The 27,903-nt window shown below is 44.7% G+C and overlaps 1 protein-coding gene across 2 annotated transcripts in view; it reads right to left on the bottom strand.

Moving 5' to 3' along the window:
• Positions 1-1,405: 1,405 nt before the first annotated feature.
• UBAC2 (UBA domain containing 2) overlaps positions 1,406-27,903 on the bottom strand; it is a 167,725-nt gene continuing 141,227 nt past the window's right edge. For both annotated transcript variants that reach the window (XM_036456288.2, XM_036456287.2), the window contains 2 exons: positions 17,301-17,423; positions 1,406-2,591 (listed from right to left, as the gene is read on the bottom strand). In XM_036456288.2, the coding sequence (XP_036312181.1) occupies positions 2,484-2,591; positions 17,301-17,423 (231 nt within the window). In that variant the 3' untranslated portion in view covers positions 1,406-2,483. The remainder of the gene's footprint in view (positions 2,592-17,300; positions 17,424-27,903) is intronic.

Genomic DNA, 27,903 nt, shown 5'->3' with positions numbered 1-27,903 from the left:
CACCAGACTAAACGGCTGCCGATGCACCCCTCTGGCACACATCACTTGGCGTGAAATGCAAGGGTTTCCTTTAGGGGTCCCATCAGCCTGAAAGGTTTCTGGGTGTCTTGACAAGAGGTGTGGGTGTTCTTGGACATTCAAACTCCTGCAGTAGGTGGCTGCAGCGTGCCTCAAAATCTGCAGGAGGCGAGAGTGGATCAGGCCCTGGCTGTTGTGCACAGTGGTTAGAGCGTCAGCCTGCAGACTAAAGGGTTGTGGGTTCGATTCCCGGTCAAGGGCACTTACCTGGGTTTTGGATTTGATCCCCAGCCCCAGTCAGGGTGTGTGCAGGAGGTGACCAATTGATGTTTTCCTCCCTCCCTCCCTTCTTCCCTCTCTCCCTCTTTTCCTTCTTCCCTTCCACTCTCTCTTAAAAAAAAAAAAATCAATGGAAAAATATCCTCAGGTGAGGATTAACAAAGATAAAATAAAATAAAAAATAAAATAAAGTTGGACCAGGGCTGGGAACTCCAGTAAGGCAAAGAAACGTGCTGGGGAGTGAGAGGCCTGACATGTGTGCGTCTGTCTATGTGGCGCCATAAGGATGTTCTAGTCTGCGGGCCATTGGTGGTCTCTGAGGTCCGAAAGGTTGGTGACCGCTGTTCTAGAGAGCGTGGCTGATGAAGCGGAGAATGAAGGAAAGAGGGCTCCCCCTGGGGAACTGAGAAGGAGGCTGAAAGACACCAGGGAGAGCCTGAGGGTGCCCCGCCACTGTTGGGGGCATGTCCTGTGGCCGCTCCCCGTGCTGACCTCTGCTCTCTGGCAGGACCAGGATCTCTGAGAGGAAATCACTCTGAGGAGGGAATCCTGCCCGGAGAGCAGTCCTTCCAATGCGGGGCTCACCCTGTGCTCCCCGCAGCGGGCTCTCTGCACCCCCATCCTCTGGGAGCAGCAGTGAAGCGCCGTTTGGCTGTACCGTGCTGGGTGCCGTTCGAGGTGAGAAGGAACCTCGAGGTGGCACGTTTTTGGGGGTGGTTGTTCTTCCCCAAGACCTTCTGCATGGGAAACGCCTCACAGGTCACATGACCACAGGTCCCACACTCGGGCTGCTCTTTCCTGCCCTTGGCCGGGGAGTGCAGTGGAGGACACCCCCACTCCTGCCGACGGTCCCTGCAGCCTGTGCCCGCGGGGCTCCCAGTCACTCAGCCCCATTCTGAGCAGCCGATGGCCCCAACAGGCCTGAGAATGGGGCCTCTCGGGCCAGTCCTATCGGCAGGAACAAAGGGCTTCTCTCACTTCAGAACAGCACCCAACTCTGAAGAAAGACATGCAGTCAGGCCACTTTTCTTAGGGGAGGAAGCTGGCATGTGGTACAGCCTACAACCAAGTTTCATTTAAGTAAGTCTAACAACAAATACCAAAAAGGAATGCACTTTAAAAACTTTATTGTAAGTATCATACATGTCCAAATTTACATCAGTTTGATACATTTCTGCTCATTTTGCGAAACACAATCGTTGAACACTTTCCTCAAACCTTGAGTCACCTGTGTTAGGCTTCTTCAGCCTCACCCCTTGCCATCTCCACGTGGTGACACCCCCGTCAGGTGACTGCCTCGTGCCCAGGCCCCAGTCTGCCCTGGGCCAGGAGCATCTGCCCTACCCCCCCGCCTGGCCACCGCTCTCTGTTCTCTCTGACCCACTTCCCCCCTCACCTGAGTGATAACTGAGGATGCTCTAAGCAAAGTTCACTCTGGGTAAGTGTCATGGAATATTCCAGAATCTAGAATCAGTGACTGATTTTCATTACTTTTTAATGGAGGTGGGGAGAAGGAGTTGGAAAAAATTCCCTGGACAGGGAAGGGCTGGGCCAGGGTAGGAGTTAGTTCTCCGTCTCTCCCTCATCACCTAGGCCTGGCCAATACTGCGGGCAGCAGATCGGTACCCTCGGAAGTGAGGCCAATGAACAGCCCAAGGGCTTGAAAACAAATTTGAGGGGGGAAAAAAAAGATGATGAAAAAGTCCCTAATGGATATAACCTGACATGTTCTTTCTGAATAGCATTCCCCTTTCTCCTTTTAGGCATTTACGATGAGACATAACGTAGGATGATGCATTACAATAAAAAGGATAATATTACAATAGCAGTAATTTCCCAGCTGGAGCGCTATTCAACTGCTTGCAGACAGCTGCAAATTTAATGCATTTTAAACACATCAGGAACGAGTGATGATTCTCCGAACTGGGGAAAACACACAATAAAAAAAAGTAAAGACAGAAAATACACGCTAATTTAATGGCAAACTTACTTGAGAGTACTGAAACTGATTTTCCATACCCGAACAGTAACGACCTTGGAATTAGGGAGGGGGCAGCGGGATCCACCCTCAGCCCGAGAGGATACCGAGAACACTGCTGGGCGCGGGAGCCTGGGGCTGGCGGGAGCGGGGACGGCATCGCTGTGGTCAGCGGCTCGGCCAGGCCCGGTGCTGTCCGAGGGGACCGTCAGTGCTGCAGCAGGAAGTTGGTGGCCACATTCAGGTCATTATTCGAAGCTCTCAGGGCTTCCAAAGCGTCACCTCTGGAAAATCCCATCTCCATGAGCCGGGCAACCTGGACAGAAACAAGACCAGAGACCGGATGAGGCCGGCGGCACTGTCCCTGATCCACCAGCCCCAAGTGCTCCTCATGTGCGGGACACAGTAAAACACACCCACCCACACACACACACAAAACAACCAAAAAACTAATTTCATTCAAGTGTGAAATCTGATGTTCCATAAATTATAACAGGCACAACATTTTAAAGTGCTTAGTACACAGAGCCGAGAGATATGCATTCTCCCATGTAGGCCTCTTTTAGAGATGAGGAGTGGGGCACCCACACCTGCCGGAATGAGCAGAGGGCAGCTGGGCCTGGGGCTGGAGAGCAGGTCTGTGGAAGCAGCCGCCCGCTCACCACACTCCTCAGGGTCAGGTCTGACTCGGGAGGAATGACGGCTCAGCCGCACTTCCTTATGCAGGTGAACAACTGTTTAACCGGAGACTCATTCCCGACGCTGGCGGACACAGACCATGAAAGCGCCTTTACGTTCTCGGGGTCACCCTGTGGCGCACGTCCTGTGCATGCCCACACCGTGTCAGCATTTCACATCAGTCACAGGTTTTGCTGAGTCCGGCCGGGCTCCGCCGGCAGCAGCAGCCCTGTGCGCGGAGGAGGTGGGTAAAGCCACAGAGTAGGGAGGACGAGGCTTGCATTTTTTAAACCACAAATCCCGAACCTGTGCTTTTACCTACAGGCAGTCTCCAATGTCAAAACTGCCAGAGGTATTAAAGATTATTCATAGTGGAGTTTCCTATTTAAAAACGAATGATAAAAATGTCTATGATGCTGGGGAGATATAAGCATCTCCTTTTTTGTTCTGATATTAACATATATATTAACATATACCACATTTGCAATAATATGCAGTGGAAAAACGGTACTCTTACAAATGCTGAGATTTTCAATGTGCTCATTAAAGACTTAGTCACCACTGTGATCCTCTTTCCTGGGTGCTGGGTGCTGCCCAATGGAAAGAGAATGCTGATCCTGCCTCTTCCCCTCCCTCCCCCGCTGAGGGGAGTCAGTGTGTGGGGGAGCGCGGGGTGGCCTGGGGGTGGTGGAGGAGAGAGCAGGGTGTGGGGGGCCTAAGCGATGGGAGGAGAGGGAGAAGGTGCAGAGTGCGGAGTGAAGTGGGCAGCTGGCAGGGGAGAGAGGGGCTTGGGGGAGGGAGGAGGGGAGAAGTGAGTGAACTTCCTCAGGAGCCTTGGGAGGGCACACAGCGGGTGCTTCTCACATGGTTGGCCAGATGTGAGTTCCTCTGCAATGGGGTTCTGGCCAGCGGTTTTCAGAATGAGGCTGTGACCCCGTCAGTGGGTCATGAACAGTGAGTCGGTTAAGACTAGGGTTAAAGGTTGCACGCAGTGAGGGGCATCCATAAGGGGCATTCATTTCAGCCGCTTATTCCCACGTGAGCAGTGTGTGCGGGTCCCCCTGTGGGCCGTGGTCAGAAGCCTTGGACAGCTGTCTTCTGAAGGAACGGCCGGCCTGCAGGCACGTCCAGGTCAGCTGCCCAGGGCGATGGACAGTGTGGATGGACAGAATGCCCGGGGTCTCTGAGCTTCATTCCTGCTCCAGGGAAGAAGGGCCTTCGCAGAGGGTCAGGCACAGTCTTCCCTCATTGGCCAGATATGCGTTCCTCCTCCACGGGTAGCACCTGCCGCTCACTAGTGTCCCTCGTGGGGCAGCAACAGTATTGCCCTTTGGAGGAACAGGAAGCAGCCCCATTCCCTTTTCTGCACGAAGCACTTTGAGTGTCTGAGGGCTGCCCACCTCCTCCCCTGAACCCCCTGCATCTCTAGGCCAGCACCCCACTCCCGGGGTGTCTCCCCCACAGTCACTGGAGGGGTTTCCTGCTGGAAGGCCCTTCCCTGCACCTCTGGCCTGGTTACCTCCTCCTCATCCACAGGACCTAGGGGTGCTTGGCCCTTTTCCGTGTCTCCAGACGGGGAGGAGCCCAAGTAGCAGTCTTGTGACCCAACTGACCTATCCTCTGTCATGACTGTGACTGTCACCTGTATGTACAGGGTTGACTGCCTCTCCCCACACTGTACTCCACGCCCGCTGAGAAGAGTCCTGGCTGTGTTTGCTCACCCCTGTGCCTCAGTGTCCAGTACCCTCCAGGCCAGCCGCCCTATAAATGCTGCCCATTTATGCTTTCTCAGAACAAAGTATCCAACCCGAGTACGGGACCCAGCTTGACCTGATGGGGCAAAAGGCAGCTAGACTGCTGTCTTCCTGTGACCACAGCCCTTGCTGCAGTAGAAGAATGGTTTAGTAGCATGCGTACATATGTGTATTTGTATGTACTCATACACTTTTATATGTAGCTACATCATATGGTTGTGGCCAGTTAAAGTGGGGCCTACTAAAAACCCTCTGGTATCTACACTAAGTAAAAGAGTAAGATTCGAGTTGACTGTACCTTTTGACACCCACCAGCCAACCAGGAGTGAATATGCAAATTAACCCAATAAAGATGGTGGTTTAATTTGCATACACAGGCATTGAGCGATTGGGGGTGGGACAGGACGCTTGTGTCGTTGCTATGGTGACAATGTGGGTGTTCCACACCACCCAGCTGCTCCGGGCCTCTGGGCAGTGTGGGAAGGCAGAAAGGCGGCTCTGGGTCAGAGTGAAAAGCCGGCTCCAGCCAGAGCGAAGGCAGTGCCAGCAGCCAGGGTAAGGAAGGCCCATTCTTGCATGAATCTTCATGCATCGGGCCTCTAGTTTTCACATAAAATGCTCTCAAGCCAGGCCTCTCACACCCGGCCTGTGAGTTTATACTTGATCTTCCAGGCTCAGGGGCACACACTGCTGTTACATTTCCTCTGACCATTGAGTAGCCAACTCAAACTACCTCCAGTTTAAAGCCTGTGCCTACCATGTGAATCAGCCCCTCAAGCTGGAGCATCCCCAGATTTGATTAGCAAACCTCTACCATGACACTCAAGTTACTGCTGATGAAAATGCCAAGCAGGTCAGATTAAAGATAGGGCCAGAGCTCCCCAGAGACCTCCCTTTCCAGTCAAGGGGCCAATCAACATCTTGTTAGAGACTTTTAATGTTTCAAACCCACTCGGTATTATTACCCATTGCGCGGGTCACCAACATATCTCCTAGGGTGAGGAGATACTGTCAAACGTCTTGGTGACATCCTGTGTCAACAGGATCAGATTGGTGCCTTCAGACCACAACGCTCTCTTCAACGCTCACAAGCTATCTGCTTGATAATCTATCTTAGACTTCTGCCAGACGTGAAACATCCCTTTTGCCAGTCAGTTCTCAGAATCCACACTTTCCCCTTTCCTTGGGGCATTTCAAACGGAGTGCCACCTTGCTTTCTCCACCCTGATCAGGACTTGTGCTGAACACATGTCACGGGCGAAGAAACCACCTCACTGGTCCAGGTGCTCGGACTAGTTATTTCCGCTCCTGGACGGAAATAACCCTGCATGGTGCTTGTTCTGGTTACTTCAGTTCAGGACTGCCCTTAGTGGAGTCCAGGAGCCGGGTGAGGAGGCGGGCAGCTCCCCCTGGCCTCCCTCCCTCCCGCTGTTACCTAAGGCGGGGCAGTGGCCGGCCCTCAGGTCTGGGCGTGCCCCAGGTCGGGGTGATGTGTGGGTGAGGAGAAAAGCTTTCTGTGTGTGTGAGGTTTCTCCTGAGCTCCCCTTCCCTCTCACACAAACAACCACACGTGTCGGCCGCTGGCTCTTCCCAGGTCTCTCAGACACTTTCTCAGAGTCTGTGCAGTTAGAAGCCAAAGCACTGGCTGCTGGTTCGAAGCTAGCGATCGGGCCCCATTCGCCACAGCTGGCCTGGGGGCCTGCCGAACTTTTCATGGGTGAGAAGACAAGTGTTGATTACAAAATTTTATTGCTGGTACTTGGACCAGATGAAGAAACGTATGAAGTAGAAACAGTGTTAACACAGTGTTTCTTTTCGAACACTGAATAATTATACTAAGAGAGCGTGTCCGTGAGTTTCCCCTGGTGTCCCATGCCGTGAACATCATGGAAAAATGAAACTGCATGGATGGGCTGGATAATGGTGTGTGGATAATCACTCGCCAGAAAAGAGGAGAGGTAAAGAATGAGTATTGTTTTCCGACTGCCCCAGCCACAGGGCAGGGCACCACCCTTCGTGGTGGTTTGGCGGTTCACGGGCTGATGACAAGGACGGGCCTAACCCACAGCACCGAAAGCAGGTGGGCAGCTCTCCGGGCCGAAGCTAATAATGACTGCCTCAGACCTCACTGTCTGTGCTGAGAGGCCCATCCTGCCCAACTGAGTGCAGTTAGTGTCGCTGTGAAATGCTTAGCACGAGTTTCTGTGCTCAAACAGTCGAGAGAGGAAAATCAAGACCCTTGCAGATAGATCTGTGGTCAGGTAGGCAAAACATAGACAGAATTCCAGTTTATAATTCTTTAAAATAAAAACACAGGGTAGACTGGTGGCTGGCTGCATCTGACCCCAGTGCAAAAGGCTCATCGCGGCCATGGCCGTTGGGAGGCAGAGATGCGGTCGGTCAGTGGCAGGGCTCCAGTGGCCTCACTCACAGTGTGACCCCAGCTAGGGGACACCTCAGCTCTCAGCTTCCTCACGGGTGAGAGGCCCAGAACAGCACTGGCGTAGCAGGTGCTCAGTGAGCAGGACCTCTTCCGGTCATCAGTATCCTACTGGGCAGCAACTGGGCAGTGTGAACAGCCTCCCTCTGAACCTTTCAGGCCTGGTTCAGAGGCCGACAAAACCACCCTTGGGTTTTGTTTTTGGCATTCACTTTAACTGCTTCCACTTCCACTAGTTTTATACCCTTTGTTAGTCTAAGAACTGATGTGTCTTTTACAAAGGATCAAACACAGGCTGTTCCTGGAGAGGGCGTGGCTGGCGTGGAGAGGCTGGGAGGAGGCTCCGAACAGAAAGCCGCCCCTTCTGGGCCTGGGTCACTGCCACGGAGGGAGTGCCCACGCTGCCCCAGGGGACGAGCACCTGCGTGAACGTGGCAGAAATGCCAAGGGCGCCCACGTGTGCACCCACCGCCTCGCCTCGGCTAAATGCAGCCACACTGAAAAACACATGCAAGCGAATTCTGCAACCTATATCTGGGGCTTAGTAGCATACAGGAATTGGCCTAATGTGACAAGAATGAAGTCAGAAGAACAGGAAAAAATCTTCTTTTTAAAGGGTGAGCATAATATCCTAAACAAAAAGCCCAAATTATTTTAGTGACTCTTAGAAACACCTTACTTTATATCTGTATACATTCCAGGAAATAGTCAACTTGAATAATTATATAAATAATTCATTATTTATATAATAAATAATTATATAAATAATGGTGTTTATAGATACTCAGTGTACCACCCTCCCCATATAAAGCACATACATAATTAAATACGTTAAATCACACTGAAACCTGTTTTCTCTGCAGGCTGTTTCCTGTCATTTTAGTTCATCTATTGTAATGAGAACCATCTGCTACTGACCTGATCGGATCTAACATCCGAGGGGAAAGTTTCAATTGTAAAATCTCTTGGCATTATTTGACCAGAAGATAAACATACATCCTGATGGGTTTAAATAAAGTTGCGAAAGTACAGGAATGTCATTAATGCAAAGACTATTCACAGACTATCTCCACTGCTCTAAGTCCTGCCCTAAGTAGCCACAATCGGCTGGGTTTTGTGACCTGTGGGTTGTTTACCCTGGCAGACGTGAACTCCATGAGGGCTGGTACCACGTGTGCCTGGTTTCAAACCCAACAGAGAAGGTGCTTGGGCAGCGGTCAGAGGTGTGTCAGTTTAGTGATGCAAGTTCTTTAAGGAACTGACAGTTGGGGGACGATGACCAACAAACATCTTGGAGACAAAATGAGAAAGCTAATGAAACTCTTAGATGCTATGATAGAGACGCTGTCTGATTGAAGGGAGTCAAAAGCAAGGCAAACACATCTCCATCGGCCCCGACGGGCGGGGTTTGCGGAGGTCTTGCAGCCTGAGCCGGGCAGCTGTTTTTTCCTTTCTGTAACACAAGGGCCTGACTCAAGTGCCCAGGCGTCCACCCCGGCGATGGCTATCTGGGGTAATCGCATTGCCGGCCACACGGCTAGATAAAGAGCCAGGGCCGCCTTCTGCCAACTGAAGCCCCTTTGTCTTAGACTCAGAGATCTTGGTTGATTTCATTAATTGACTATTTGGGCCACATGTTTTCCTCCCCCACACTTTAAATTCCCACTCTTACGTTTTAAATTTACCAATAAAGCGCGAGACTGTAAAACCCCAGACCCCTACCCTTGACCTCCATAAAAATGAACCCCAGGCCCAAGCTCGGGCCCTTTTCTCCTCCACCCCCACCCCCACCCCCACCTCTTCCTCTTTTGCTCTCTATGTAGGTCCAGGTGTGCCGTGTAATTCCCAGGTCTTGTAAGTAATAAACTTTTATTTTTTCAAAGTTCCCTGATGATTATTGCTGAGCTGAGACCAGCACACAACACGTCTGTTTAGAAAACTTTAAAAATGTCCCATAGGAATTTTCTGAAAAGCATTTCAGTCCACATTCCTTCTGTTTTAAAGCACAGCAAGCACCTTCCTCCTTTGCTTATGCATCCAAAATGTTTGTCTAAACATATAACCACAAATCAGCACATATAACCACAAAACAGCAGAACAGAGTTCATCTTGGTTTCTAGTCTAAAAACCTAAACCACCCTTTTCTCTAATTGCTTTAGAAACCAAGTGTAGTAGAGTGAATAACCAAAACCTGTTAATGCTTTTCCTGTCTTCCATATTAACTTACTTCCCCGGATGTACCCTCTCCAATGCCTGTTTTGCTCTCCCTGAACACGTGAGTTCCTGGAGACAAGGATCAGACTAAATCAGACTGAAGGGATAGGAAAGGAGAGCTGGGTACGGAGAGTCCAGCTCCGTCTTGTCAGTGGGACGGAGACACATCTGTGGCTGGCCCCTCCTCGTGACCTGCAGCTGTATCCGCTGCCTCCCGAGGCCGGAGCCACAGCCCAGGTGGCCAGCCCGAGGCAGAGGGATGGGCCCTGGACAGGAGTGGGCACCCAGGACAGCACTGTTGCCGGCATCTGACAGTTCCCAAGATAGTACGCTTTTCAAAAAGAGGTCATGCTGAACGAGAAAAGAAATCTATAGAGATGGAGATAAATCTGTATTAGTTTTGATTCCTTTCTTTTTTTTTTAAATAAAAAAAAGAGAACATCTTCTGTGATTTGGACATGTGTTCTCTACTATCTCAAGATAATTAGCACTTTGGCACTCCATTTGCACGTCAACTACACTTTGAGACAAGTGCAATACACAGATAATAATTTAATTAAAAAAATAAAATTATAAAAAAGAAGAAAAAAAAGAAGAAAAAAACAGGAGTCATTCCAGTGAGGTTTTACAGCGATTCCCTTAGTGATACTCCTCGGCATGTTTTGTTCAAACAAGACTGTGGTTTTAACTTCCCTTTAGCTAAGGGCGTCAAAAACAAATGGTTTTTTGTTGTGTTTTTTTTTGTTCCTCCTTCCCAAATTTTGACTCTCGCAACAAAGTGCTGCCCACCTGGAAGGTGGCCCGATCCACTCACACCGGGTGGCCCATCGGGGACACATGCGCTCCCCTTGTGAGCTCACCTCCCTCCCCTTCGGTTAACTGTTATGTGTTACCCATCAGGGCCCACCCCTTCTCTTACCCCACTGCTGACGCAAGCTCACGGTCAGATCTCTGCGGGTCAGAGCGCTCTTCCCCATCACCTGACTGCTCTCCTCCTCAGACTGCTCAGCCCCCGCGATTGCATCAGCCAAGCCAACTGTTTCTGGTTCTGCCCCTGCCCGGCCACAGGCTGACCCTGCCCTTTGCTCTCTCCTCCTCGCTCAGGGTTTGGTGCTGAGAAGGCCCTGGCTGCAGGCAGATGAGTGCCTTTGCTTACATCTTTCACAGTGGCCAGCAGAAGTAGGCACCCCCAAAAGTTGGTTGCCACCCAATGTTCCCTTTTAAAACATTTAAACTTTGGTATTGTCTTAGAAAACATTTCTAGTTGACAAGCATTAGATGGGGAGAGGTCTGACATGGTTCTGCTCTTAGCCTACTGAGAGAGAAGTCCACTGGCCACCGCTACTCACTCAGCCCTGCTCTATCTGCTGCCAGGCACCGTTTCTGTGTCAGGGTCTAGGCTGGGGGTTGGTGGGTGGAGGGAGACTGGAGAAATGGTGTCAGCCCTCGTTGTTTATCAGGGAAAACACACAATATGCCTGCTGGTCACCAGACCAAAACCCAAGTGACTGCAGTTAGAAGTAAGTATTCAGAGCAGAAGCATAGCATACCTCACATGGCAATGAGGAGATTGCTCTACAAGGAATCCTGCAGTTTAGTGGGTTCTTCGGAGACCGTGGGAAGAGAACCTTGCTGAGGGTTAGATTCTCTCAAACTAAATACATTTTGCTGCTCATCAGCTAAGAGAGAAAGTGTCTTGTGTGCGTTGCAGTCATTCTCTCTCACTTGGGCCAATGGATACTGCAGAGGACACCACTGGTGTCCACACGATGGGTCTCATGTATCATAAACTTACTCAGAGGGAGCAAGTCTCCTCTGGGCAAGAGTTTTGTAAGCGCCCGCTCTGTAACCTGGGCAGGGATGGGGAAAATTAGATACTAGTACGTGGTTATGCTTAGAATATGTCCCTTCCTCCATGTCTAGTTCATCCTCCAGGGAAACTCGGTGATGTAATTCCCTGTTTAAAACCCTGCCACGGTTCCTTAATGCCTATGGCATAAAGCCGAAGTCACACACCACCGAGGGCCACTGGGGAGCCTGTCCTGCCCCCTCCCCAGGCAGTGCTCTGTCCCCCCATTACCCTTTCACCCACCTGTGCTGTCCCTTTTCAGCATGCCCATGCCTGTCTTCCTGTCTTTGCATTATCTCTGTATTTCAGAAACCTTGCCCAGTGGTTAGCCTGTGACAAGCAGATAGCAGATAATTGTTGGCTAACTAAAAGGCAGGGCAGATGTGAATGGAAGAGAGGAAGTCAATATTTGTAACAGCCCATGTACCTTCCTTTTGTGAAGTCTCAGCTTTGGTTTAATCTTGTTTAACTTCCTTGTCCAGTCCCTTAAGCATAAACTAAAAGGTCACTTTCTAAGCTTGGGGAGGAGTTGAGAGAGACCAACTTGGTAAGTGTCCCCTCTCCCTCACGTCTCCCCCCATTGATTAAAAATAAAAAGTAAAGCCAGTATGACAAAATTTCATAATTTGTTAATTTTGAGTATGAATATAGTATAAAAATCCCTCTTTGAAAAGAAAAAAGACGAGAGGGAAAAATAGAATAAATAAATATATGTATGTGTGTGTGTGTGTATATTTATATATATATATATATATATATATATATATATATATCTCGAATTAGCAAAACTTTTTATGCTTTATTTTTCAATTATACACACACACAAATATTTATTTTCAAGATAATATAAATATGACTACATTTAATTATTAAAAATTTTATTGCATGGCACTTGATTTTGGCATATTCATAAAAGGGGCTGGAATATCATCTGCAAGGGGTGCTAAGCAGGCAAAGGGGCTGGGGTCTGCTTAAAAACAGTAGGACTGGACAGTGAAGAACTAAAAATCCAGAAACAGAACAACAGCAAAAATACAAAAAGTGACAAAAAATTTTTGTGGCTATTACTAGATTTAATAAGAAATGCACATTCTTTCTTAGAATATATATATTTTTTGTTTTCAAAACATATCTTGAAATTCCTGAAGTATTTATTTACATCAGAAAAAAAATCATTTATATTTTTATTGGTTTAAAAAATTACCAAATTTCTTAATGTATTAAAATTATGGCTCTGATATTAAGTACAGAATGCGTAATACATTTAATTGAAAAATTAAGCATAAAAACGTTTTGCTAATTTGAGCTATCTTAATGTTACCAACAAATATTATTTTAGATAATGTCTAGCCTAACAAACGATTTAGAAAGTCAATGAATAAAGAAGCATATGTTAAAAACAAGCTTTCATGTAGTTACAGCTTTTCACAGCAGAGCAAGGAAGAAGTAAATGCTGTTTTAAACGGATATTCACAACATGTTAACCTCACTGTTGTCATTTTGGGAGGATCAAGGAAAATGATTCATTAAAGACTTCAATTTCACAGCCTTGTGTTATCACCTTTGACACTTTTTTTTTTTTTTTTTTTAACAAAGTGACAAAACTAAGAACTATCTCACCTTTAAGTGCCTCACCTTTAGTGGCTGCTCTGTGAAGAATGGGACTTGAGGTTTAGGAGGTAAACAGTACTAGAGCAGAACTCTATTTCTTTTTACCTGAATTTGAGAGCATTAGCTTCCTTTTTGTTGTTTTACTGTTTTTATTGATTTTTAGAGAAAGATGGGAAGGGAGAGAGAGAAACATCCACAACCTGGGCATGTGCAATCCAACCTGCAATCTTTTGGTGCATGCGACAAAGCTCAACCAACTGAGCCACACCAGCCAGGGCTTAGCTTTCTTTTTAGTGTTACCGTAAATATCTTACAAGTGCTGTGTTATTGGGTTTTATTTTCTTAATGTGTGGATAACCTCAATACCATTCTTCACAGAGCAGCCGTTAACGATATGAGGCATTTAAAGGTGAGACAGTTTAGTTTTGTCACTTTGTAAAAAAAAAAAAAAAAAGTGTCAAAAAGTGATAACATGATAACAAACTGTGTGGAATTGGAATTGAAGTCTTTAATGAATCATTTTCCTTGATCCTCCCAAAATGACAACAGTGAGGTTAACATGTTGTGAATATCCGTTTAAAACAGCATTTACTTCTTCCTTGCTCTGCTGTGAAAAGCTGTAACTACATGAAAGCTTGTTTTGAACATATGTGGATATCATTTTTCTAGAAACTGTCTAATGGCGGTGAAATAGGACTATAAATTAGTCCACCTCTCAATCTTAAAGAGTTGCCGAAATTATTAGTCTAAACAGAGAAGCTGCCAGGGCAAGGGGAGGCTGGGCCAATTCATAAGACACAGTCAACTGGTTCCTTTCAGAAGCATTCGTCGTGCCTCGTCCAGGGTGGCAGTGGGTGCCCTGCCCAGGGCCCCTCCCGGGTTCCAGAGAAAGTCAGGCACAGCGTGGCACAGAGGCCGGGTGATTGGGATCTGAATGGTGTTTTACTTTGGGGCAGGGATGGAGGAGGTGATGCCCTGGCGGTGTGACCAGTTAGGAAATGCTGACCTCGACTTGCTTTCATAAGAAAGCATCATATGCGGAAGGAAATGTAAAAGTGTTATTATTGTAATACTGAAAACTTAAATTGTTATAGGTTTTTAAAAACTCTAATTTGAAATAATTTCAAACTCACAGAAATTTTTCAATAATAGGACCGAAAACCTCCGATGACTTTTCATCCAGACTTAGCCACTGTTATTTTGCCACAGTTGCTCTCTCTGCCTCCACACACATATTGTCACACTGTCTTCCGAGCTCTTTGAGACTAAGTTGCACACATCATGTCCCTCAACCCCTTAGTACTTACTTTAATGTGTATTTCATTTTCTAAGAACAAGGATATTCTTTTTCCTAACCACAGCAGAATAGATACCAAATCCTAGAAACTCAACATTAATTAACAAATCCATAGTCCAATTTCATCAGCTGACCCCCCATTTTCCAGCACAGACTCCAGTCCAGGATGGATCACGTATGCATTTAGTTCCCACACCTCCCTGGTCTCCTTCAATATGGGCAGCTGTGACAGCAGCACTGCAGAAGAACTCGGGCCCCGTATTTATGGAATGTCTCTTAGACGGCGGTTGTCTGCTTTTCCTTTACGAGCAACAGTTATGTCGTTTTGTAACACAACACAACGTTATGACCTATGCATCCTTTCCCGGCTATGCCCACAAAGCTCTTTGTTCCATTACAGGTAATGTTAATTCTGATAAGGTAGTTAAGCTAAGGTCCAATTTCTCCACTGGATAGTTACCATTTTCTTTTGTATTAGTAAATAATGAGTAACGTGTGGGGAGAGATTGGAGATTAAATAAATAGCCTGTTCTTCATGCACTGAATAGAGTTTAATTCTAATTATTCAAAACTGCGATTTTTCCATTCCATTATTTTTTCTATTCATTACTTTACACTTTACTAAAAGGAAAGCATTTCCCTAGCCTGTGTGTGTGTGTGTGTCTCGTAGGTCTTTGGGTTATGTCAGAGATCCGTTCCTACAATGCAACATAACATGATTTTCGCCGTAAGTTGGAACCCACCTATGTCACTCACATGGAGCACAGACACAGCAGTAATGAAGTGAAACAGTAAAAAAAATTTAAAAGAAAGATAACAATTCCTGACCTTTACTTCTGGTAAATTAATAAAAAAAATCATAAAACACATATGTACATATGTGAAAATGACAGCACTTTTTAAAAAAATATAAATAACCCGAGGACTGCCTGTATGTATATATATATTTATATATATTTATATATATTTATATAAATACTTAGGTATCCAATAATATCACGATGAACTGATAGGTTTTCCCCATCTCCCCCATGAATAGATTCTGTTACAGTGCTGTCCTTATTTAATTGGTGCTCAAATCTGATGTCTCAGGTTTGGCCAGTGGGGCCGCCTCAAGCGGGCTCCAGCATTGCCATGGCATGGCCCTCAGTTATGGACCGCTCCCTTTATTCTTCCCATCAGGTGGTCCAGGTCATCTTGCACTGCCTTACCCTGCATCTGGGACCCATCCTTCTCTAAAGAGGCTGGGTCCCATTTGTGAGCAAAAGTATTTAGAAACCAGATCTGGGCATTGAGTGTGCTCAGTGTTCCTGGGATGCCACTGCTTCCGATTCCTTTCAGTTGACAGAGCTAAGATACATGCACATACACACATGCTTATTAAATCATACGTTTATGCTGATAACTCTAATTCCAATCCAACCCCCCAGGGTTCTTCCTTGTCTTCCCCTTGTACTGTAGTTTTATTTTCCTTCTTCAACAGTAAAATCAAGCTATTTCCTTATTTGATCAAATATACAATACATACAACATAATTTCAGAATTCTATACATGTACCACTACTGAATAAATAAACCCACAAAGAGTTTAAGATTTCTTTGCAGTTCTTTTTTTCTTTTCTATTTATTATTATTATTTTAAAAAATCCTCACCCAAGGCTATTTTTTCCATTGATTTTTTTTTTTTTTTTTTAAGAGTGTGTGTGTGAGGCATGGGGGGAAGGGGAGAAGGGAGAGGGAGAGAGGGAGAGAAAAAGGGAGAGAGAAAGAGTGAGAGAGAGAGAGAGAGAAGCATCAATGCGAGAGAGACACATCGATTGATTGCTTCCCTCACATACCCCGACCAGGGCTGAGGACTAAATCTCTAACCCAGCCATGTGCCCTTGACAAGGAACTGAACCTGTGACTCTTTGGTCCATGTGCCGACGCTCCAACCACTGAGCCACACCAAACATGGCAGTTCTATTTTTCTTCAGACAGAAGGCATATTATGTTCAAACGTTACTATAGTTAATTCCCCCTCCCCTATGATTATGTTATTCATTTAAAATACAGTTGGATCATTCTTTTCTGTTTCTTTTTAGTTTTACTGTTGTCCTAATCCATTTGCTTTTTGAATAGGTAATACATTCATCTGACTAAATCAAAACCATACAAAAGGGGTACTCAGAAAAGTACCACTCCCTCCCCATCCATGTGCCTTCTTCTCTCCCTTTCTCCCTTTGCAGGGAACCAACTGCAAAGGTTTCTTGTATATATGAGGTATGATAGATCTTAAAATAAATGATCATAATGTATTTATTTTCAGATCATGCTTTCCTCAAACTCTTAAGACCCAGAGTGGACAATAAAGCCCAAAGTATCTATCACTGTTACAGGTGGCAGGTTAACTATCAAAAATCTCTGAATTTATATGCTCGACTAGAGACCCGATGCACAAAATTCGTGCACGGCGGGGGGGGGGGGGGTCCCCTCATTCCAGCCTGCACCCTTTCCAATCCGGGACCTCTCGGGAGATGTCTGACTGCTGGTTTAGGCCCGATCCATGGGCAATTGGACATCCCTCTCACAACCCTGGACGGCTGACTCCCAATTGCTTACCTGCTTGCCTGCCTGGTTGCCTCCAACTGCCCTACTCTGCTGGCCTGGTCACCTTTAACTGTTCCCCCCCTGCTGGCCTGGTCCCCCCCAATTGCCCACCCCTGCCAGCCTAGTTGCCCATTCACTGTGCCCCCCTGCCAGCCTAAGCACCCCCAACTCTTCCCCCCGCCCCATGCCCACCTGATTGCCTCCAACTGCTCCCCTACTGGCCTGGTTGCCCCCAACTCCCCCCCCCCGCCCTGCCCAGCTGGCCTAGATGCCCCACACAGCCTGCTGTTCAGTCGTTTGCTCATCCCTCACTAACCTGGTTGCCCCAAGCAGCCTACTGTTCAATCGTTTGGTCATTTCTCACTAACCCCCTTGCCAGCCTTGTCGCCCCATGCAGCCTGCTTGTTCAGTCATTTGGTCATTCCTCACTAATTCCCCTGCTAGCCTGGTCATAGGCAGCCATCTTGTGAGAGCATGAGGGTCAATTTGCATATTACCTCTTTATTATACAGGATTTCTTTCAAGTGTAGTTCATTTAAACTGCTTGAAGTTTGAAACATTGGTTTAGAATAAGTCCCAGGTGTTACTGATTACCTGTTCCTCAGAAACCTCGAGAGGAGGGGATGCTTGTTGTTCAGACCGCCGACCTTCCTGATAGTTTATATTTCGTCGCTGACGTAAAGGAGGGAAAAGTCGATTCCAGTTGATCATTCCTCCCTATAAAAAGATCAATACACAATGGTCAGACACAGAGGGGCAGAACTGTCATATCGCCTAGGAGAGCTTTCTCTTGCAATGTTGTCACATAAATAGACTGAGAAAAAAAATGTCATACTGATCTGCTGTATGCAAGCAATCTACATCCTAAAGTAGGGGTGTTGAACTCAATCAGAGAAGGGGCCAAAATCTAAAATCCAGCCTAAATCGCGGGCTGAATGGTTTACTGAACAGTCATAAACTGTCATTGTGATGGAAACACAGCCGAGTGCAGTGATGACAGCGCGGTGCGGGCCACATTGCAAGGCCTGGGGCCACATTGCAAGGCCTGGCGGGACGGATTTGGCCCGAGGGCCTTGTGTTTGACACATGTGTCCTAAAGTATCGCACCATCCTTCAATCATTAGGGTAAAATCAATAGAATGCAGGAGTACAGACAGAAAAGAAGGTAACGAGTCCTGCCCATGTTAAATGTGCAATTTGGCTCCAGGAGGCAGAGACATTCCCAACTTCAGCCCCACTGTGTCCCCTCTGCCTCTGTCCCATCTACTGTCCCACCTTCACCAACTCTGAGGAGCTCAGGGGCTTTCTGGGTGTGGTGGAAAAGAAGGCCTGGAGAGGAGGTGAATTCACTGCAGGCAACCAAAACTGGACTTCCTTCAGCAGCTCTTTAAAATGCTCCTCTTCCTTTTATTCAAGTAAATTCTGTGCATGCTCAGTGGAGGGAGACTGCAGGTGGAGATAAAATCCAGGTTGAGGGACAGGCTAGGGAATGCGAAGGTAGCCCTCACACACAAGGACAAGAGGCTCAGATGCAGGATCAGAGCTGTCCCCCTGAGTGGCTCCATGGATAATTTAAGATGGATGGCAATGTCACGTCTTGCTTATTCTACGTTGTCAATGAAAAGAAAACCACCATGTGAAGAAAAGCACTATATGATGCTTTAAAAAAATATATATTTTTAGCTAAATGGCAATATTTTAATTTATCAAATTAAATATCTATTTCTAGATTTAGGAAAAAATGCAGATCGAGACAACCTGAAATTTTACAATAAGAATATTTTGTAAAAAACTAGAAAATATTTCCCATGTATTGCTGGCCGTAAGATGAAGCAATGGAGGCCTGAGGTGCCAAGCTGGGGGAAACAGCAGCAGCAGGCAGGCAAGCTTCCAAGGAGAGGGGTGTAAGAGTGAACACCTCCTGCCAACACAGAGCCTCTTCGGTTGTACCTCCTATTTGGGTCTGAAAGAGGTAGTGATTTTGAGCTCACTACCTAGTTACAGGCACAACCCTCAAATGGCAGCACCCTCAGTGAGAGAGGACAAGAAAAACTAACCAAAGGCTGACCTTCCGCAGTGAGAGAGCAGGAATCGTGGCCTGCGTGGAACTTGAGAAATGAGGAATTTAGGTTTCCAGTTGCACTATACATGTGCTCTAAAAACCCATGAATTGGTCCTGGGATAGAGATGGACATAAATAAGGAGCCAAGCAGAAGCAAATATAAAATTACTCTGGAGACACACCTTCCTAGCCTGGGACTATATGTGCTTTACAGATATAACTCAGTGGGGAAAGATTCAGAATTCAAAATCCATCATAAGCAAGAGTCATTGTGTACAATAAGTAAGAGGATTAGACCCTCAAGAACCTAACTTTAGAATAATCTTAAAACAACTATAAAATCAGAAACAACCTATGTGCCCATCCATCAGCAGATGGTTGGATACAAGATACAGATGAAGACTAAGATACAGAGGAAGACTTAAAAAGTACATTATAAATTATTTTTGAAAAAAAAAAAAGAAAATTAAAAAATAAATATACTATATAAAAAATTTTCTGGAGAAATACAGAATTAAATTAAATATATTAGTGATCACTAAAAATATATTGTACATGGACAAAATCACCAACTCAAAGGCTGAGATTCTCAACTTTACAATCTCTCCTATCCTATTCCCAACCCCAACAAAAGACAAACTAAAATATAAAGACACAGACAAGCTGGTGTAAAGAGATAAAAAAAAGGAATATCAGGAAGGTACTAACCAAAGCAAGCTGATGTTGCTATATTCATGCCAAATAAATAGACCTCATGGATAAAAAAGGCATTGTTAGGGATAAAAATCAGTAGAATACATTGATTTTTAAATTTTTATTTATTGTCTAAAGTTTTACATATGTCTCCTTTTCCCCTGCTCGACACCTCCTTCCCCCCACCCAGCCATTCCCACCCAGAGCAAGCCCAGTGTCTGTGTCCATTGATTATACTAACATGCCTGCATACAAGTTCTTTGGTTGCTCTCTAATCCCTCCCCCCACCTCACCTGCCACTTGTCTCTGAATCTATTTTTGTTCATCAAATTATGTTGATCATTATATCCTACATGAATGAGATCATGTGATATTTATCTTTCTCCCACAGGCTTATTTTCCTTAGCATAATGCTCTCCACAGTTCCACTCATGCTGTTGCAAATGGTAGAAGTTCCTTCTTTTATATAGCTGTGTAGTAGATAGATCACTGTTTTTTAATCCACTCATTTGCTGATGGGCACTTAGGTTGTTTCCAAATCTTAGCTATTGTAAATTGTGCTGCTATGAAGATAGGGGTGCATATATCCTTTCTGATTTATGTTTCTGGTTTCTTGGGATATGTCCTAGGAGTGGGATTACTGAGTCAAATGGGAGTTCCATTTTTAATTTTTTGAGGAAACTCCATACTGTTTTCCACAGTGGCTGCACCAGTCTGCATTCCCACCAGCAGTGCACAAGAGTTCCTTTTCCTCCGCATCCTCGCCAGCACTTGTCATTTGTTGATTTGTTGATGATAGCCATTCTGACAGGTGCAAGATGGCATCTCATTGTTTTTTTGATTTGCATGTCTTGGATGAATAGTGACTTTGAGCATATTTTCATATATCGATATCTCTTGGCCTTCTGTATGTCCTCTTTTGACAAGTGTCTGTCTATTTAGGTCCTTTGCCCATTTTTTTGATTGGATTGTTTATTCCCTTTTGTTAAGTTGTATGAGTTCTCTGTAAATTTTGGAGATTAAATCCTTATCTGAAATAGCATTGGCAAATATGTTCTCCCATGAGGGGGCTTTCTTGTTGTTTTGTTGATGGTTTCTTTTGCTATGCAGAAGCTTTTTATTTTTATGTAGTCCCATTTGTTTTTTTCTTAGTCTTCACTGCCCTAGGAGCTGTATTAGTAAAGATATTGCTACGACATATGTCTGCTATTTTGCTGCCTATAAAGTCTTATAGTTTTATGGTTTCCTGCTAAGGAAAAAAAGTAGTATTTATAACATATAAAGTACACTTAAAAATCATGATAAAAAATAAATGATTCAAAAAAATAAAAATAAAATAAAAATAAATGATTCAAGAGAAAAATGGAAAATGTATATGAAAAGACACTTTCCTATACATTAGAAGAGGAAACCCCGAGTCAATTAACAAAAGATGTTGAACCTCACTAATAGTAGAAATGTACATTAAACAGCAATAAGTTATTTCATATCTAAAGGACTGGCAAAAATAAAAAGTCTAAAAATATCAAGTTATGGGAATGAAGAAAATTGGAACTCTACATATTGTTGACAAGACTATATACTGGACAAAATTTTGGACAGCAATGTATCAAGATCTAGTAAAATTATGACCCAGCAATTTCATTTCTAGGTAGCTAGCTATGAGTTCCTAATGGGGCAAGTCCATAATTAGGGAAACAAACAAGTGGTTCTATTACATAAAATATTATTATATGAACAGCAAGAATCTAGATGCACATGGGTAAATATAAAAAATACAATGTTGAATAAAGTTGTATAAGAATATGTATATACAATAACATTTATATAAACTTTAAAATACTTAGAACAATAGTTTATTTTTTAAACTATCTAATGGATATACATTAGTAATAATTTGCCCTTCTACAGGGGATACTTGACATTTTTTGTTTTCTTGTGTGTGTGTGTGTGGGGGGGAGGAGTACAGGTGGGGGACCGGGTGGTGATGCTGCTGGTATCTGCTCAGCATCCCATAAAACACATGATAGATCCCAAAACAAAGGATGGCCTGGGCCAAAATGTCCACAGTGTCTAGGCTGAGAAACCCTGACACATACGCACGTGGTAAGATGCAAAGGTGCGTAGGCATTAAACAAGACACACATGCTACAGGACAGTGAGAAGGGGAAGGAACCTTTGAATCTGTAACATTTCATTTCTTCAAAGGGAGTGAGAGTGAAAGAATAGGCAAAACAAAACCCCAATTTCTCTACTCCTGTGATAGTAAAAAACTGCTGAAAAGGCAGAAAGTCACGGGAGCTCTAGGATGTTTTGACACTAACCTGCTCTTTAGGGTTAAATGTGAGCCTCTACAAACAGGAAACATTTCCTTTACTTTGTCTTCTTCAAAAGCAATAACCACATATTTAAAAGAGGAAAAAGGAAATAGCTTGCATTTTGAACAACCGTTTTATGAAATATCTATTAGTTGGTAAAAAAGATTTTCAAATGAAAGAAATCTTTGTGAGAAAATAAACGGCTGGTTTTCCAACAGGGCAGGAAGCATTTGTAACACTTTATCAAGTAGAAGTTATTGGAACTCCATCACTAAAGGCTTTGGCAGCCGTGGGAGGATCAGGCAATGTCTACACTGAGAAGTGTCTGCACCACGAGGCTGGGACAGAAGAGCTCTCTAGTGGCTTTCTGGGGGCTCACAGCTCCCACAGGAGGGTAGGAGCAAGGTGCACCGTCTAGTCTTGATCACATGGGGCTCCTGATCTCCTGGGGAGAAGGCAATACATGCAGAAATAGAACAGTCTGCACATGGTAAGATGGTATATAATGAAGAAAGAAGCTGTGAGGCATCAGGTAAAGAGCTAGAAAGGCTCAGAGTGGGCACTGACCAATTGTAGCCAAAGCACACGGGTAAAACTGCAAAAGATGGGCACTGAGCTGAATTTTAGAGGATGAGGATGATTTCAACAATGGAGAGGAGAACCAGGCATTTTTCTTAAACTGTTAAGACAGGGTACTGAGAATGGGTCACTTTAAAGGTCAAAGCAATGTTAAAAGAGTAATGACAGAGGGACACAATGGTAGAGGAGACAGAATGAGAACAGTCTCTAGAGCCAGAAGACCTAGGTTCAAATCCCAGCTCTGCCACTTACTGTGTGTCCTCAGGCCTCAGTGCTTTAAAAACTTCTCTTGAGCCTTGGTTTTCTCATTTGTAGGATGGTGAAAATAACTACACTCACCTCATAAGGATATTATGGTAAGTAAATAAATAAAATAAAAAAAAGTAAAGCATTTACAACTGAGCTTGAAAACTTCTAAAAGCTTTTTCTATATTAACTATTATTATTATTTAATATTTGCCTAATGCCTTATAGTGTCATTTCTTGTCTTCCCAACTGGACTCCAGGATCCTAGAGGGCTGCAATGGGCATAAAATTTGTACGCACTGCCCAGGGGGTCGGCACAGCTCTAAGCTCAGTGTGGCCTTGGCGATTCCTCAGCCAAGGAGCTGTCTGTCCAAGAGTGAGATGGAGAACAATCACAGAATATGCACATGGATGTGAGGGTTTAGAGCAATTAACACCCCCCCCTCCCCCCCCAACAAAGCATCCTTCCCCTATTTCTGAAAAGTTAGTCAATGGAAAAGAATTCATCTCTGATTTTCAGCCTCTGGCTATCTGAAAGCCTTTATCAGGATGTTAGGTTTTTAACGTAAGGGTAAGGCACGTAGGCAGGCCACATCCACAGCACTTTCTGTCTGTGGTTGCCTGCGGACCAGGCTGGGGAGATTCTGGGGGAGGGTGTGGGTTCATTGCAAATGGAGTGAGACTACTGTTTAGTAGTACCTGCTTTGGCACAGAGGAAGCGAGGTGACAACTAAACAAGGAATTACGAACCCTGCTATAGATCATGGTTTTGCAATGTCCTTCACGTCATGGCACAAGCAGAAAAATACACTTGAATGACACACAGGACAACCTAAACTACATGCTATCAGCCTGGCAGCTTCAGGCTCTTCCCAGCTGCCCCAAGGGCCGCAAGGATCAGTATCTAAGCTCAACTGTCACCATGAGACAGTAGATGGGAAATTCTATCCAGACCCTAAGAAAACACCTATCCCTACAATGTGAGCAGTTTATGATGGGGATGACACACTGCAGAGTTCAAGGGCAGAAAAAACAGATTGTTTCAGTTGTACCAGGTAAGGTAAAAGTGGCAGAATTATTGAGCGACTACTAATTTACCTGGTGGTTCCTTAAGCAATGAAGCTAGAATGAGAATTCCCTGCCTCTGGAAGCTCATGGTCTGGTATTCTAACAGTTTTCTTCCAGGTTACCAGTAACACCCTTTGCTTGATGCAGTGGAGCCCCCTCAGCTCTCTGCCTGACTTCCGGGGGCACTGGGCCCCACTGACCACTCCCTCCTTGACACCGTGTCTGCATTTCTGTGGTGACACACACCTTCTTGTCTTTCAAGCCCTCTGGTCATGCCTTCTCAGTGCCCCTCAGCGCTTCCTTCTCCTACTCGTCTTTACATACTGCTGCTCGTAAGGTTCTGTTTAGGATTGTTCTTCTTCTGTGTCCACCCTCTGTCCCCGGGTGCTCCTGTATTCCCAGGGCTTTAGTTTCCACGCATATGCTGTAGAAGCCTAAACCCTCTCTTCAATCCAGGTGCTGCACTGCAGAGCCACATACACACTATCTCCTGGACACTTCTTCGTTTTCTAGAGACATCTAAAATAGAACATGTCCCAAACAAAACTCATCTTCATCCCATCTCTCTCCCTGTGTTTCCCATCTTAGGGAATGACATGAACACCCATCCACTGCCTAAGCCCTATCGTCAGGCTCTGTTAATTAGAACACCATCCATTTCTCTCTACCCTCACTCTCACCAGCAAGGGTAGGGGTGGCTTCAGAGTGAATTTCCTAAGATATTCTGTCACTCCTCTACTTAAAAACCGTTCAATGGTTCCCCATTTCCTTTTAATTGTCTTAAGATATTTAGTAATTTATTAATAGCAGTCACCAACTCATTACTTGCTAATGGTACATTCTAAAACAGAAAAGGTTATGAGAAGGATGTTATTATTTTCTATTTTTGACTATCTCTTTAATGTCCGCCTTAATAAAAGATAGTTGGATTCTCATGTCAGCTTCTGCATTAGTTTCTGTTAGATGTTATTTTGGCTTGTGAAGTACAGGGGGAAAAAAATCTAGCCACACACAAATATAAAGTTGGGGTGGGGGGGAAGTGGAGTATATTAAGAGCAGTTTCAGAAAATTGCATATATATATATATATATATATATATATATATATATATATATATTTATTTTTATTTTTAATATGCTTTTATTGATTTTTAGGGAGAAGAAGGGACAGGAAGAGAGATAGAAACATGGATCAGCTGCCTTCTGAATGCCCCCTACTGGGGATCGAGCTCACAACCTGGGCACATGACCTGATGGAAGAACTGAACTGGGAAACTCTTGGTTCAAGGGTTGACAATCAACCACTGAGCCACACCAGCTGGGCTGCAGTTATTCTTTGATACTACACAAGTCCCCATTTCGGATATAATTGGAATTTCATACTATATCCTGAAGCCTCCTGTTCACCACTCTCACGGTCTCTCTCACCACTCTCCCCTCACAGTCCAGACCCTGCCTGGCAGCCTTCTCTAACCCCGAGTCTGGGGCTTCATGCTCCTCTTCTGTGCTGTCACGTCTCACTGTACATCTCTAGGAGAGAACTTGGTACATAGACTTCAATTATGTGTTGGCTGGTTGGGATATCACAGCAGGCTAGAAGCTCCCCAAGGGCCAACACTAACTATCTTGCCCTTATCTGTAGACTCAGCTTCACGTGCCACCTGGAATATGTAAGCACTTAAGAAATATGCAACAAACAACTCAATAATGGACAAATGCACAGTAAAGCATAATGCCGAGTTAACTTCTATGACATTTTCTTCAGCAAGGATCTAATAGTTGTAAGATGGGGACCTAGGTGGTAGATTAATAATGAATGCTGGAATGTCAGGGATGGAGGGGTGAAAGCAAGGAGACTCAGAGGACAAAGCACATGGTTTATATATTCTTTAAGGACACGAGACACCATCTCTCTCAAACACAGGAACCAGTGCTGGGAGACCATGGTGGTGCCAGAGAAACGACAAATGGCAACTCGTCCTAAAGAGGGTATTTGTGATCCACTGTACTGCTTCCCAGCACTCTTGGGAAGCTCAGCTTGCAGTGTGAAAATAAATATGCTTAGTGTCACTCATTTGTCCTCTGCGCGCACTGCGCTACACTGGGGCCAGGTGAAGAGGGCTGTGACAGGCAGAGAAGTGACTAATTTCCCACGGCCCGGAAAGAGCTTAGCTGAGTTGACAGAACAAAGATACATTAAAAAACTAAACATGCACTTGCTTTCACATCACATATACTAAAAAACTGGAATGATTCAGAGAAGATTAGCAAAAACTAAAAAAAAAAAAAGCACCGAGGATGCTGCATGTACATAAGGACTAAGAGGTATCTTATTAGATTTAGAACTAATAATAAGCACTACTAATAGAAGGAAGAAATACCAGTAGAGGTGGCTGTCATCACCAAAAATTTCATGGCAAAACTGGAAAAAGAAAAAAAAAAAAGAACAAAACAAACAAACCCCACTATCACTGCCACACATACAAACAATAACTATTCATTTACCATTTAGATAAAAGAAGGAAGGTGCAATTATGAGGCTCAGAATAAATCCTAGTACATATTTGGAAAACAATTCATTGGTAATGCCTTATGAAGAAATCAGCAGAGAAGTGCAAATTAAAACACAATGAGTTATCACCTCAGATGACAGTCAGAATGTCTATCATCAATAAGTCAACAAATAACAAGTGGTGAGGATGTGGAGAAAAGAGAACTTTCATACACTGTTTGTGGGAATGCAGACAGATGCAGCCACTATGGAAAGCAGAATGGAGTTCCCTCAAAAAATTAAAAATGGAACTGCTTTATGACTCAGCAATACAATTTCTGGGACTATATCCGAAGAAAGAATATATGTACCTCCCACCCCCCAATATTCATTGCAGTGTTATTTACAATAACCACAGTTTGAAAGCAGCCCATGTCCATCAGCAGATGAGATAAAAAAGTATGGTACACACAATGGAATACTACTTAGCTGTAAAAAAAGAAGGAAATCTTACCCTTTGCAACAGCATGTAGAGTATTATACTGAGTGATATAAGCCAGTTAGAGAAATACAAATACCATATGATTTCACTTACATGTGGAATCGAATGAACAAAATTAACAAACAAAATAGAAACAGACTCATAGACAGAGAAAGCATACTGACAGCTGTCAGAGGGGACAGGGATTGCGGGGCTGGGTGAAAAAGGTGAAGGGATTAAGCAAAAAAAAACAACACAAAACCCCAATAAACCTCACAGACAGACAACAGTATAGTGATTCTGAGAGGGAAAGGGGGATGGGGAGATAGAAGAGGATAAAGGGGGGATAAATGGTGATGGAAGGAGACTTGTCTTGGGTTGGTGAAAGCACAATACAATATACAGATGATGTACAACAGACTTGTACACCTGAAACCTATATAATTTTATTAATCAATGCCACTCCAATAAGTAAGTTCAGTAAAAAAAGAAAAAATATGAAGACTAGAAGCACAGAGAGGCCTGAATCCCATCATGTCTTGTGAAGGGTCACACACCCTTATATTCATACAATATTATAAAAACAGTATATTATATCTTTTTTGGGGGCTGCTCAGCAGCTAGCAGTCTTAGCTGGACTTAAAACAAAAATCTCAGGCTAGATTTACAGATGTTTCACTTTTTCTTTGTGGTTTACCCTGGAGACCAGTTTTGGAGGCTTGGGAACTGTATACCATACCACTTTTCTCAGCAGAACAGAAAGCAGTTTCCACAGTAGTGAGATCAGGAGGTGAAATACATCATTTTGCTGTTTTTAGAGCCGTTGGCATGGGAGGTAAAAGTTTCCGTTGGCACTACTGCTCTCTGCCCCACCTCTTCTTCCTTTTTCTTGCTCTGGTGGCTAGAGTTCTGAAGGTCATGGCTTTGCCTGTCCATTCCCTTCTTGAGTTGGAAGGTCCACGTCTAATACGGATGGCAGCGAGGAGAGGTTCGAGGAGGCTATGAAACAGCCTAGGATGCAGGTCAGCTGCGTGGCTACTGCTGCCCTCCACAAAGAACTCTTCACCTGTGTGGGAGCCAAGGGATGTGTGTCCTGAGTGTCGTGTGTCTGAGTGATATCTTCTCTCGAGAGGCCTGTGACTCCTACCACAGATGCTCTTACTTCTCCTGAGATATGGTACAATTCTAACAATAGGCTAAATTAGTTTCCACTTCAGCTGCGAACTCAAGAGACATTTTCCCTTTGTTTCAAACAAAGCA

This window comes from Pipistrellus kuhlii, unplaced genomic scaffold (genome assembly GCF_014108245.1).
Source record: "Pipistrellus kuhlii isolate mPipKuh1 unplaced genomic scaffold, mPipKuh1.p scaffold_m20_p_3, whole genome shotgun sequence".
Lineage (NCBI taxonomy): Eukaryota > Metazoa > Chordata > Mammalia > Chiroptera > Vespertilionidae > Pipistrellus > Pipistrellus kuhlii.
The sequence above is the reverse complement of the archived record's forward strand: the minus strand, read 5'-3'. Positions and strand labels throughout refer to the sequence as shown.